A 14,551-nucleotide genomic window follows, 5' to 3' on the forward strand; every position below is an offset into this window, starting at 1 on the left:
AGGTGATCCTTGAATATTACCCAGCTTTCTTGGGCCCCTCTTCCCTCCAGGGCTTTGTCCCATGGCACTCTACCAAGCAGATCCCTGAAGAGGCCAAAGTCTGCTCTCCTGAAGTCCAGGGTAGTGAGCTTGCTGTGCACCCTCCTCGGTGCCCTGTGGATCTTGAACTCCACCGTTTCGTGGTCACTGCAGCCCAGGCTGCCCTTGAGCTTCACATCCCCACCAGCCCCTCCTTGTTGGTGAGAACAAGATCCAGCGTAGCACCTCTCCTCGTTGGCTCATCTACTACTTGGAGAAGGAGGTTATCATTGACGCATTCCAGGAACCTCCTGGATTGCTTATGCCCTGCCATGTCATCCCTCCAATAGATATCAGGGTGGTTGAAGTCCCCCATGAGGACCAGGGCTTGTGAGCGTGAGACTGGTCCTATCTGTCTATAGAGGGCCTCATCTGCTTGGTCTTCCTGGTTGGGTGGTCTGTAGCAGACACCCACCGTAATGTCACCTGTCCCTGCCCTTCCTTTAATCCTGACCCATAAGCTCTCAGTTGGCTCCTTATCCATCCCCAGGCAGAGCTCCATGTACTCCAGCTGGTCATTGACATAGAGGGTGACATCCCCTCCTCGTCCCCCCTGCCTGTCCTTCCTAAAGAGCCTGTACCCCTCCATCCCAACACTCCAATCATAGGAGCCATCCCACCACGTCTCCGTGATGCCAATAAGGTCATAGCCCTGCAGGCGTGCACACGTTTCTAACTCCTCTTGTTTATTCCTCATGCTACGTGCATTTGCATAGAGGTATGTAAGTTGGGCCCCCGATGAAGCTGTTTTACTGGCTGCAGTTCCTTTGTGCTGCTCTTCAGGCGCTCTCCTGCTGACCTGTGATCCTTCTCCAGGCTCTGGGCATCTCTTGCTGGCCCTGGCATCAAAGTGGTAGGAGTGGGATGGATTGAGGTTCCCCTCCCCCAGCATATGCTCGTATTTGAGCATATGAGCTCATGAATTGTATTTTTGAGCTGTGCAAAAATGTGCCTGAGTGCCTTTGATATGTCTATATGTTTGGTGATTCCTGATTCGTCTCTATATTCTGTCTGAGAAGTGGACACTAATATTTATCCTGTAGCATAATTAGAAAAGTCATAAAATACCCTGCTGCACTGAGTCAGGATCTCACCCATCTGGGATTTATACCAAGAGATGTTCTTTTCTGGTTTTGCTGTCAGCACAAATGTTTAAATATACCTTCAAGAGCTGAAATGTTTGGAAAGAAATTCTGTTTGCCTTATGTAAGCAAGCAATAGTCTGCCTTTAATGAAGTTTCATCCTTCAGTTATATTCCTCTGTCTCTGCTAAAACTGGAACATACATAGTCACCTTAATTTTAAAAGGGATTACATGTGGAAGAAGATAAAGTAAAGGTGTTAGGATCTTGTCTAATGTGAGCTATTCTTTTTTTTTTTTTTCCTTTTTTATTCTATTCTGTTCTGTTCTCATTATAGAATTTAGATGACAAACTAAAATTTTTAAATATAATAAAGTGAGCTCTTGCAGTGCAAAAAGATCAGGGTGTTCACAGGAAAGAAGAAATTATCATGGTAGTTTAAAAGAATACAGTATCTTTCCTTTAAACATGAATGATGAGCACAGATTCATTCTACTGTAAAAAGGTCTTTATATCATTGTCCTCACAGAGACAATCTGAACTCCTTCTAGTAGTGCATTGAATTATATGATATTTTATATCACTGTCATATGCAGCTCATTCTTTTTTCTCATCTTTCCCCCAGGGAAGAATTGTGCATGCAGTGGTAAGATTTATTTCTGCCACAGAATTTTTTATTGTAGTTAGGTTGGAGAAGGCAGGTCAAAGAAAAGTGTTTTGCACCTGGTGATAAAATATGTGCTAGTCCCTAAGATTTTTTTTTTTTTCCCTGGGAGTTTGTACTATTCTCTTGGATCAGTTGCAGAGAAAGTTTTCTCTCTTGCTCTCTCACATATTAAGTTAAAAGCTTGATTTTGCCTGAGGAGTTATTGATCACAGTCTTCATTGAAAGATTTGGTGATCATTCAGCAGTTTTAAACCCAAGCCAAGTAATTACCACTTTCAAGAAATAAACAATTCCAGAACTAACCTGAGATAAACTGATGTAGCTCGATAGATTTCAATCATTAACATCAGCTGAGGATTTGACCTAACTTTAGAAGGAGTATATGAGAGTTCAAAGGCATGGAAAGCCGTTCTGGCTGCAAATCACTGCAAACCTGTAGTGCCGTTGCATCTTTGTTATCCTAAACACTGCTCTGAGAGTTAAAATGAACATTTCTCATTAGAACCAATGTCTTACATTTTTCACCAACCGCATTTTTTAAAATCCTGAATGATATCTGAATCTTGTTCAATCTTATGTTCATTAATCACACTAGATACAAGACTTTAAAGACTGACAATATGTAATTTTTGCTGAACGTGAAATCAAATGAGGTAGCCATAATGATCTAGTTTGACTGTAAAGCTTATGAGATCTAATAGTTCACTTTTCCTGGACTGAAATTTCAATCCATTCATCTTTCTCAAGGCAACAATGTGATGCAATATTTAAAAACAAAAGCAAAACCAAAAGCATTACCCCCAAAACACTCCAAAAACCCAAACAAAAACAACAACCAAAACAGCTACAAGTAAACAACAGAATTATTGTTCGTGATTGAATTTGTCAAAACATGGAATATGAGGTTTCCCCGACTCCAACATTTCTTTTGTTTTGTAGGTGGCACCTGCGTTGTTAACCCCACCGACCTCTTCTGCTCTGTTCCTGGTCGCTTATCTCTACTCAGCTCCACTTCAAAGTACAAAGTGACCATTGCAGAGGTGAAGAGGCGCCTTTCACCACCAGAATGCCTCAATGCTTCCCTCTTAGGAGGTATTTTGAGAAGGTAAGTTGAAGGTGAGAATAACAAGTCCTAGACAGTGCTGTAATTTCTGTAATTTTATTTTCTGCCAATAGGTTTTGTTCTCTTTCCCCACTTGAATAGGTGGTCACAGTTTGGGAAAACAGAAGGAGATGGATTGGGAGTGAACGCTGTTTCTAGGGAAATTTTCAATAAATGAGAAAAAATGAAGATTGTGTCCACACTTTTCACAGAAATTTTACTGAAAAGTGAACTGATTTTTTTTTACCCCCTCAGTTCAGTTACCCATCAGAGATGGATAGGTGTCGCTTTGCCTCATTTTGAATGAAAACAAAAAGACCCTCAGTGCATGGAAAATCTCACCAAAGCTACAAATCTGACTTCTTGTTGAGAAACTATTTCAAAGTAAATTGTTTTACCAAGTGTAGTTACAGCCCTCACTCATCAAAAACCTAAAACATGGAGGTGTAGGGATGCTTTTTTCTCCCTTGCATGCCTTTTGAGCACAGAAAAGATAGACTTAGCAGAATACGCTGGTTTTATTTTTCTCATTGTGAGATACTGGAGGAGAAGCAAGTAATTAGGTAAAATTTTGCTTCTGACCCTTCACTGACCAGGGTAGACACCTGCAGAGAGCAGTAGCAGAGAGGAGGAAATTGGCAGACTGTGCCTCACATTGCAAGTGGAAAACAGGGAGGCAACTGTAATTCAGCCAGACATATGTGAGTCGCAATGTCCCTGAGGCGTCAACTTAGATGGCATAAGCTACTTGAATGCCCTTTGATCAAAACTAGCTGGAAAGTCATAGGCTATTTCACTGCTGTCACTGAAGGCCACACTGATCCTCATACTTATACTGAAAGTCATTTTAACCAACCTGAGATATTCTAAGATATGTAGTAGTCCAAGAGCTGTCTTGAGCCATCTTGCAGAGTAAGGACTACAGATCACAAAATTGTTTCAGGGGCATAAGCCCCATTTACCTGCCTCTATAGACATTGAAATCCAAAATCTACATCCACAAAAGTTTTCCTCTGTTACTGCTTCGCCTTGGAGAGGCCTTCAGCTAATAGTCACAGAAATATTCACCTTAAATACTCATACCGCGGGCTTCATCAATACCAGTACAAGCTAGTAAGAATGCAAGGGCATCAGCCTGAACATGGAAATTCATTTCTCTCTTCTGTTAAAATGCTAGAATGATCCCCATAAGTTTTTGACCCAGACCAATCACTCTTCCAAATCAACCCTGGGCATGGTTCAGGAGTTAGCAAAAACCAGGGACTAGTCCCAGCCAGCAATTTGGATGTGCTAATTCTGTTTTATGAAGCAGAGAGTGTAAATGAATAGATTTGGTCAGGCTATGTCTGTAGGTGTCACAACTAGAGAACAGGCTCAAACACGCTGTGGTTGACCAGCAGAGATGCAGCAAAAACGAATCTCTTTCATGGTTTGCCTGAGACCTGGCAGGGTTGGTTTTGCATCCTGTGAGCAGTCACCATCTAGGTATTTCCCCAGCTAGTTTTTCTTCAGAATTAAGGGTTCTCAGAAGAGATTTCCTGACATACAACATGATCAAAGTTGTGGTATCTCTTAGTGCGTAAAAATGGTCATCCAAATGGTGGTATTCCAAGTTTGGTTCCTTCCTCTGCCTGAAAGAACTTGAACCTGCACCTCAAAACATCTAGTTAGGCATGCTTAATACTCAGTGATTGGTTATTCTAAGCTGAGGGCCCCTCAATCTCATTTGGGGCTAATGAAATACTTATTGGACAAAAGCAAAGGTGTAATGTAGTGATGACTCTATTATCTAATGACCAGGTCATTCTTTTGGGGCAAGAGAAATCTGGGTTCCAGTCACTGCTCTGTTCAATGTTTAAGCATTTTAACATCAGTTATTTGCTGCCAGCTGGCTGCTGCATTCATCTAAATGACACAGGTTAAAATTCCCTCAGGCTGAGCAAGAAATTGAACCTACGTCTACTGCATAAGTGGATATGTCTCAAATGCTTCAAACACTGAGGCACTGCAGAAAAGCAGGTGTGGGATGCACCAGGAACCATTTTGCGATAATAAAGTGACATAGGCGTTTGGGATAGGGGCATAGATAACCAACGATGGCTGGGATTTTAGCTTCAGCATTTCCTATTGCTTTATCCTTCTTCCTTGTAAGTATTGGGCTTTGTAAACTACATTCTAAGTACCCAGGTCTCTACATAAATTATAGAGGGATAACTGAGCTGGGTTCCACATAGATGTCTACATTTGAGTAGCCATCTGGCTTCCTTTTATAGTCAGGTGAGAGAGATGGGTAAAGTCCCCTCATTTTAGACAACTGTTTAATATCATTGTAGAAATGCATGTTTCTCTCTCGATTGTCTTGGGAGCCTGGGATGGTTAAATCAGATATAAGCAACTGTACTGTTAATATTTATATTGAATCATTGCAATCCCAGGCTCTGTGCCCAAATCAGGACCATGGGTCCCACTAGGTGGAAAGCTGTCTGAAGATCTGGGGCCCTTGTGACAGGCATTAACATGTCTAGCTTTGTCAAAGAACCAGCGTGAAAGACTCGCACAGTGCGAGCAGGACGTTAAGAATACAGCTCTGAAAGATTTTCCATTGATGTCATTAGCACAGACATTACCCGACACATTTGTCAATAAGGTGTGTACAATTTCTAGACTTATATTAACATGGGGAAAAAAGTGCAGAATAAAGACAAGTTTCTCTCTCCTACTGTTCTCTCGTGATAGAGCAAAATCCAAGAATGGAGGACGCTGCTTGCGAGAAAAATTAGACAGACTGGGACTGAATTTGCCTGCAGGAAGAAGAAAAGCAGCAAATGTCACACTCTTGACTTCCTTGGTAGAAGGTAGGTTTATAATATTGCAATATAATATATAAACATCATTAAAATGTTTCCTTGTATAAAACACTTTTCAGCCACAGTGTTAAATATCATAATCTGTATTTTGTACAAAGAGGAGAACTGACTTGCCTAAAGCCAAGACAGAACAAGTGGCAAAATGGAAGTTCACTCTGAGATGTCTTGGCTCCCAGCAAGCAGTTTGGTCCTGCAGTTTCCTCAGCATTGATCTGTGCTTTCTGCGCTGGGATCTGACTTACAAATCAATGATCCAAGTGTTCTTGTGAGAGATGAATGTCTTGTACCAACTCTATAAGTAGGTTTGTTTATCCTTCTTTTTTTTTTTAACTTGTGAATTTCCTGGAGCTGATCCAAAAATGTGATTTTTTTTTTCCCCCATAAGAAGGCATAATATTTAGACAAGACTTTTCCCCATACACATAAATTAATGAAATCTGTTTTCAAATAAACTCTAGACAGGCCCAAGAGATACTTTCTTGGCCTTTATTTGTTGTTTAAATATCATTCACCAAATACTGCCGGGCTCTTCAAACCTTCAGCTGGGAGATGCAGGTTCAAACCCCTCAGGCAAAGGGAAGAAACTCTACCTGAATCTTTTCTATTCTGGGTGAATCCACTAAGTACTTGGTTTGTTGTCTGGCTGCGAGTAGCAGCTCTGGGAATTTCAGATCCTTTCTCCTTGATGTTGAGAGCACTCAGCTCATCCTAAAGGTCAACACCTTCTAGGATCATAACCTGAAAGGTCCATACAGATCTAGGCAAGTAGACTGAGGTCTCAGCACATATTACCACAGAATCACAGAATTACAGAAAGGTTGAGGCTGGAAGGGACCTCTGGCGATCTTCTAGTCCAATCCTCCTGCTCAAAACAGGGTCAGTTAAAAAAGGTTGTTCAGGACCTTGTCTAGTCAGGCTTTTAATATCTCAAAGGATGGAGAAATAGTGCTGAATCCACAACAATGGATGTTTTTCACCATCTAAGAGAAGGGACTAATGTTCTCAGGGGCCACTGAGCACACAGAACTACAATGGGGCTGCTCTCAAATACAGATGTGTCCATATCACACCTGCTTGTAATAAAGAGAAAGCCATAATGGAGTTACAGTCTTAGGAAAGGGAGTTTTCTCCCCCAGTTTAGAGGAGTAAGGGCTGTTCCTACCCTCACAGTCCTTCACGCATCTTGGGTCTTAGCAAGGAAGAATAAACAGAGCTATGTGGCCAGCTACTCATTCATTAGAAGAGATTGAGAGTGAGGAAGCCTTCTTTCAACTGCTGGCCTGGGATTGACAGCAAAATACCTTTACTGTAAGTCAGAATTAGATTCCTTTTTCCCAGGGATGGAGTTCTGCTTGCCTCCCTGCCCTTTACTCACGGCCAATAGCAAACCTATTATCAAGCCTATGGTATTGCTTTTGTTCTTGGACTGCCTTAATGTGAGTGCTAAAGATATATACTGAGGAGACTGAGCTCACTTTGACAGAGACCTGTTTGCCTAGACATCCTAGTAATGAATTTTGTCTACTGGAATTTTTGGGAAAGGCACTGCCATGTGCATTAACATTCCAACAGAAAACAAAATGAAGCTCATTTTCTGTCTATGTAACCAACCCTTGGTCAAACTTGGCAGTGCTCATTGAATTCTTTGTGGTATAAGCTGTCCTCCTTTTGTACGTGCGGATATTACTTCCAAGTGGTACTAACTTGTAGCATGGTTTGTGCAAGGAAACCCAGCCCTCAATGGCTCCTGCTGCTGGAGGAGGCAGAAATGGAAAGACACAGGTTTATTCTGGCTTTTTAGAGGACATGAAGGAAACAACATTGGCTTTTTCTATGTGATGTCAATACACAAATTGACATCATGATTTGTTAGTCTTACTAAATCCCTAAACATCAGGTGCACTGTGTGGGCTTCTCATAAGGACCCAGGACTGTGTCACTCTTGATTACTTTAGATGGTTCTACGTTTATTATTACTAAAGGTCCTCGCAGTCTTCAATGTATCGAGGCCTTTAATATCTCTGTAAGGTAGGAATGTGCTCAAGCTCTTGAATATCTGTTTGAGGCAAGAAAAGGCAAAATTACTTGTATGGTGATAAGGTATATTAACCAAAGCCATCTCAAAAGTCTCTGGCATGACTAATACTTCTCTTCCTCTAAAATAGACTAAAAACAGTGAGTTTTGGGGAGTACTGCTAAGTTCAACAGAGGAACTGCAATGAATTTCTAAGCTGTGGTGGTCATGTGAAGATCCAGACTTCACAAAAATTATACTGTGGCCCTTTGTTTTCTGCAAACTTACTTCTTTTGGGGTTCAGCAAGGCTGCTGGGTGTTTACTGTTATTCTTGTTTTGGTCGGGTTGCATCTTAGTGTCTTTGGTAGGGACTTCTGGGGCCCAGAGTAGGAATTTTTTGTCAGATCGGTTCTGTTCTTTACGTTGTCAGCCACATAAATCAGCACAATCGGTGGAAAGAGACTAGGAGAATGAACTCAGCGTTGCAAGACTCTCCACAGCAGTATGGGACATATCTGTGCAACCTGTAGGTGAGGGATGCCCTCTAGTGCCTAGATTAGATGAAGGGAAAGGTCATTTTTCTTACCAGCTCTAAAAGGAAAATTCCTACATCTTAGCTAATACAATAAAGGCTCCTCCATTAAGTACCAGCATTGCCAAGGCTAAGCCTTACTGCTGGCTCAAAGGAGTCAAAAGTCTCCCCAGCAGGAGCAAGAAAGGATGTGAGAAGAGGGGATATGTCCCCATCTGTTTGGACAGGTCACTTATAAGGCAGAGATATAGCATAAATGTTATTGCAGATGCAGGTAAAAGTAATGCATGAATGAATTTAAAACCATCAAATTATTTACAAAAATCAGAAAAAGCACTTACAAAAAAACCTAGAAATTGTTTTCCTGCCAAATCTAACTAAGACACTAAATTTACTAGACATAGAATTGACTGTATTCATCGTTTGCGGACCAAATTTCTTGAGAAAAATAGGTCAGTGGTTACTTTTTTCACCTTGCTATCAACTGTCACGCTTCTCCCCCACCAGCCTTTTTTTAAATATCCTTCCGCTTGTTCCTCCTCCCCTCACCCTACAAATAGAAAAAAACCCTTTCCTTCCACATCCCGCCTGTCCCTCCTGCCCCTGGGTAACATTTCTGCTGGGTAGAGCATCCAGAGGAGGCAAAGCTGAGGAGAGAGTAGGAGGTTCAGAGGCCAAGTGTCCCTCTCCTGGGACACAGCTTCTGCCTTCACTCTGCATAGGAGCATCTCTCACTCTTGCTAGACCCAGGAGACACGCACGCTGCTCCTTACACCTGTCAAGGTACGCGGCTGGTCTCTCCACTGAGACTTTCCAGAGCTGTCTCTGCCAATTCAGCTTCAGCAACTGTCGTCTTAGATCATGCAAAGCTCTCTGGTCAATTGTCAAATTATATAGGAAAGGCAGTGCTGCCTATAGCTGCAAAGCCGTGTGCTGGATTGAAGGAGAAAGAGTCAACAATCCCCAACACCCATTCTTTGTCTCTGCATGAGGAAAGAGCTGGGGATATTGCACATAGGGAAATTTGATTTTAGATTGAAACAAGGCAACTGGCTATAAAAGCCAGGGATTTTAGGGGTTTCTGCTTTTCGTATGAGTCCTCCCTGATGTAAATAATAACTAGGCAGAAGGCAGCAAATCTAAGGTAAAAGAAAAGAGGTCAGTTCATCCACATTTCCACATTCTCACCTAGAATAAATGTTTGTCCAAATTATGGTGTAGAAAAAGAAAGAACATCTTTGTCCTGGTTTTGGCTAGGATAGAGTTAATTTTCTTCCTAGTAGCTGGTACAGTGCTGTGCTTTGGATTTAGGATGAGAATAACATTGATAACACACTGATGTTTTAGTTGTTGCTGAGCAGTGCTTACACTAGTCAAGGACTTGTCAGCTTCCCATGCTCTGCTGACTGAGCAGGCTGGAGGTGCACAAGAAGCTGGGAGGGGGCACAGCCAGGACAGCTGACCCCAACTGGCCAAAGGGACATTCCATACCATGGGACGTCATACTCAGTACATAAGCTGGGGGAAAGCTGGCCGGGGGGGCCGCTGCTCGGGGACCGGCTGGGCATCGGTCAGCGGGTGGTGAGCAATTGCACTGTGCATCACTTGATTTGTATATTCTTTTTTTTTATTATTATTATTATTACATTATTATTATTATTGCTATTATTATTTTATTTCAATTATTAAACTGTTTTTATCTCAACCCACGAGTTTTTCTCACTTCAAAAAGAGTGAGCGGCTGGGTGGTGCTTAGTCACCGGCTGAGGTTAAACGACGACGGTCTTTTATGACATTTTGTACAAACTACTTTCTCCCACCAAGCAGACTTATTTCCTACTGTACAGTAATACAAGGGACCTCTATTCACTGAGATTAACAAAAACCAATATGTATAAAAGTATATCACAATCCACTTCTAAGTACCAAATCATCATTTGATCCAGGTTCAAAATGACACCTTTGCTCAACAATGAGATATGAGAAATCATGTGCTGCAGAGTGTTTTCACGTCCAGATTTGTATTTTTATTTAGAATTTGATGTTGCAATTTAGAATGCCTACTCCTTATATCATATGGAAGTGCATGCTTATATGAATAAATGTGCATAGTTCTCGTGTATTCATAGTATACATCAGCTTTCCATTTCCAGTAAAAACATATTTTTAAAATATATTTAAAACATTTTTAAATTTATTATTTCACAAAACACAATAGGTACATTTGTATCTACATTTTTACCTATCTATATCCACAAGCAGACAAGTAATTTTGTTTCTTTTTGCTCATGATTTTATCTCTTCATATACTATTAGCATTCAGTCACAATCACAATCCCAGCTCTAGGTAAAATGGACAAGTTTTATACTTTTGTATAATTTTCTCAGATCATCCAAACAGTTTAGTATAATTTTCTCAGCGCTAGTAAATAATATACACCATCTTTGTAAAGATAAATTTGAATGACAATTCATATTTTCATTCCCTTTTTTTTTACATTAAGTAAAAACATGCAAATTTCAGTCAGTTTGTTGATGACCATGTTAAATAAATGCCTACATTTCATCACATAAAGTTTTGCTCTCTTGAAGAAACCAAGACTTTTCCAATGGCTAAATGCTTAAATTCTTTGCTGACTACATTCTTTGTATTGTTACTTGCGTCTGACTGGGACCAGGATAGAGCTGTCTGGAGAATGGTAATTCCACCTGATGACAGCTTCAAAGGATTTGACTTTTATCTTCTTTCCATGCTGGCATGAAAACAAACCTATCAAGTGTTTTAATGGAGTCTGGCTGAAAAGCAAAACCTCGTTTTTATTGCTCTTCTGCAATTGACTTACCCTTTAAGTCTGTATTTAAGGAACAGTAGCTGAAATGGAAATTTTGAAGCACCTCTACAGAAATTTAGAAGCTATGGCTTAAATTTGTACCCTTTCTCATCCATGAAGAAGTCTGGGATAGATGTTTTAAATACAAAACTGGCAGTCAGCTACATTCCTGATCATACTGACTCACTGTTAACATACCACTGAAATCCATTTTAATTTCACTGAAAATTACTTTACTTCTCCAGAAGCTGTAAACTAAGTGGAAACCATTTCTCCTTTCAACTCAGAGATAGTGGTTGCTTGTTAACTTCTTAGTCTTTTTAAGCATACTGGAAACTGTGTTTAAAAAATCCAAATAATGCAGATGATTTTGAATATTATCTTCAATTTTTGCATGTAAAATTGGTTCCAGCTGCGAAGGTTGTTGTTGACTGGTGTCAGCAAACAAATTCCCTGGGAGTAGTGCATGTATTTTACTAGTACCTGAATCCAGTTAGGTCAGATAAATACACAACAAAGTATTTGCTTGTGGAAACGAAAGGTATTTTTCTGGTAAAAACTCCAATGACAGAAGGGGAGACAATAAACTCTGAAAAGGTGGGGAATAGAGTCTGGAATAGAGGCCAGTGCGTGTCATCCCTTATGCCTCATGCTGCCCCTGGCACAGGACCACGCTCCCGTGGAAGTTTCCATTTTCCTCGGCTTGGCCAGGTCTGTGCAAAGCAGACCCAGTCTTGCTGGGGATGGGATTTGTCTCATCATCTCTATCATAGTTGTGTCTGTCCTCTCATGTCTCATTGTAGTCAATAGGGGGAAACCAGCACTTCTGGGTGATTAACAATTAAATTAAATGAATAATTAAACATTTGATTAGGTTGCTCAAAAAAGCTATGGAATCTCCATGGTTGGAAATATTCAAGACTAGGCTTGAAAGGTCCATGAATAACCTAATCTAAGGCCATGCTTTCAACAGAAGGTGATCTCCTGAGTTCCCTTCTAACCTAGACTTTTCTATAATTCCTCTGATCCACTTTTGCCTTCTACTTTAGTATGGGATGATACATGCTTCAAGCGCTAACTTGTCTCCATTGACTTGAAAGTATTAGGTCAGGTGTCAAGAATGGCATTTAATCAGAGGAATTCCACTGCACGTGTTCTCAAAGGGAAGTGTTACAGGTCCTGCATCCCTCTTAACCATTCACCTGGAGCATCAGCCTGGTCTCCAAAGAGCCAGGGTCCAATGCCACCTCTTATGATGGCAATCAAATACACAACTCTGTGAAAAAAAAAAATAATAAAGAAACCACAACACCTTAACCCCAAAACTCTTTCAGAGCACACCTCTCAGTCACTCATGCAGATGTGCTTCAACATTCATTTCTGGTAGCTGACCTATTTCTACCTTCTATGATGAGATGAGAGCAAGTGTCATCTGGAAGTGCCTATTTCCCACCAGGGAAGGAATAACTTAAGCACAGATGTTCACACTCCAGGCAGCTGTGTTTGATCAGATAAATCCCACACCAAGGTTGTCAGAGTCACAGCACGCAGGCCAGAGTGTTCAGTAAACCCTAAAATAAATTCCTGGGTTCTCTAAGCTAGTGGAGAGGGACAGGTTCTTCCAGAGGTATTTGGCACTCAGCATGGAGCTGGGTTATGGTGTCTAGCCTCTGTAGTGAGGCAGAGGGGTGCTCAGTGCCTGCCTCTGTCACAGACTTCTCATAAAGCCTAGTCAAGCCATGTACTCCCTTTGCCTTGATTTCCCCACCTATAAAACAGCAACTGTGATCTTCATCGTTATGCCTTTTTATTTTGTCTGGTCAACTTTGCTTGCAATCTTTATGGAAACAGGATTATTTCTTGTGCTCTACTTTGGGGTCTGCTCATCTTTAGTGTGGGGCACTAGTATTGTGCCTGCTGGTTTAACCCCTAAGCAAATATGCTGAAATGTATGTTATCCCCACAGCTCTCTCCTGGGGTAGAAGGGTATTATTCCTTTAGAGAGAGAGAAGTGAAGCACCAAAGGCTGAATCTCAGCTCTTCAGAGTGATTTATTCCTGCCTTCTCCTAATTTCCATGCCTTAAATATCAATGATGAACTAGGCATCCAAACCTTGAGCAGCTGCCCAGTACTCACTGGTGACAGGGGAGGGGGCTAAACCCAAGTGTCTTGACTAGTATTCTCTCACGAGAGGAATAACCTCCCTATCTGCTGGCTGGCACCATCTGATGACTAAGCACGAGCAGGCCAAATGGGCTGAAATCTGTAACTGAGATTGGGAATGAATGTCTACAAAAGTGATTTGTTATTGTTTTGGTGGGGGTTTTTTGAGTGGAAGAAATTCTGTAAGCATAATAATAATAACGCTAAAAACTAACTGACCCATTTTGTTTGCCCACAGGGGAAGCATTACATTTGGCCAGAGATTTTGGCTACACCTGTGAAACAGAGTTCCCTGCCAAGGCAGTAGGAGAGCACATTGCCAGACAGCACATGGAACAGAAAGAGCAGACAGCGAGGAAAAAGATGATCCTAGCAACAAAGTAAGAAGGGAGGGGAAACTAAAAAAGAAATCTGTCTGTCACTTCTCCATTTTGGATCTGGGGGCCAGGGGAGGGAGGAGTGGGAGTATGGAGCTGGGATTGCAGTGACTGCTATCACAACAGTACTCACTGACAGCAAGTGAGAGCAATCCTCTTTAGAGATGCTGTAAGAGAAACCTTATTTGTTGCAATGAGGTTTTAGGGGCTATGCTCTCATTGCCTGCAGTTAAGGAGGCACACATATCTTCTCAGATGCTTTGGATTAGATGAGAGGAGGGGGCATTATTACATGGTAAGATCTATAGGACAGAGACTAGCTTTGTCTCCTGTTTGCATGCGAGCAGGAGATCTAAGCTTATACTGAAGTACTAGTTACTGTGGGATAATTATCATCACTCTGCTGAGGGAGAGCTGGTTTGCAGAGGGACAGATCCTCTCTGGATGGAAATTGCAAGAGTTCCCCTGAAGTCAAAAGCGCTGGAACAATGTACAACAGCAGGGGAGCTTTGCTAAAGCCATTAAAGACTCACAGAGACACCCGACTTTGCTCTAAACAAGCCACTCACTTCCCTGGAGCAGTAACATCATGTTAGGATAACATTTCATCTAGGTTAATTAGCCTTGATGAGGGAGGAATTAGCCTTCATGAGCCATGGGAAACAGGAATAAATAGTATGCATGTAACAACGTAGACCTACACTAGGTGTGTGGTATGCCTGCATGGGGTAGCCTTGAATATAATCATACTCTTCCTGCACTTACTGCCGTGTTACACAGTGAGGCTGCAGGAGAGCTGAGGACAGAAACCAGAACTCTCAAACCATCATCTGCCT

At 41.5% G+C, this 14,551-nt stretch overlaps 1 protein-coding gene across 1 annotated transcript in view; it reads left to right on the forward strand.

Moving 5' to 3' along the window:
• TFAP2D (transcription factor AP-2 delta (activating enhancer binding protein 2 delta)) overlaps positions 1–14,551 on the forward strand; it is a 58,656-nt gene that overhangs the window by 20,991 nt on the left and 23,114 nt on the right. Inside the window, exons 4-6 of the mRNA XM_009319691.1 lie at positions 2,767–2,932; positions 5,666–5,784; positions 13,577–13,718. Of these exons, the coding sequence (XP_009317966.1) occupies positions 2,767–2,932; positions 5,666–5,784; positions 13,577–13,718 (427 nt within the window). The remainder of the gene's footprint in view (positions 1–2,766; positions 2,933–5,665; positions 5,785–13,576; positions 13,719–14,551) is intronic.

The sequence above is a fragment of the Pygoscelis adeliae genome, unplaced genomic scaffold (genome assembly GCF_000699105.1).
Source record: "Pygoscelis adeliae isolate BGI_AS28 unplaced genomic scaffold, ASM69910v1 Scaffold121, whole genome shotgun sequence".
NCBI classification, from domain to species: domain Eukaryota; kingdom Metazoa; phylum Chordata; class Aves; order Sphenisciformes; family Spheniscidae; genus Pygoscelis; species Pygoscelis adeliae.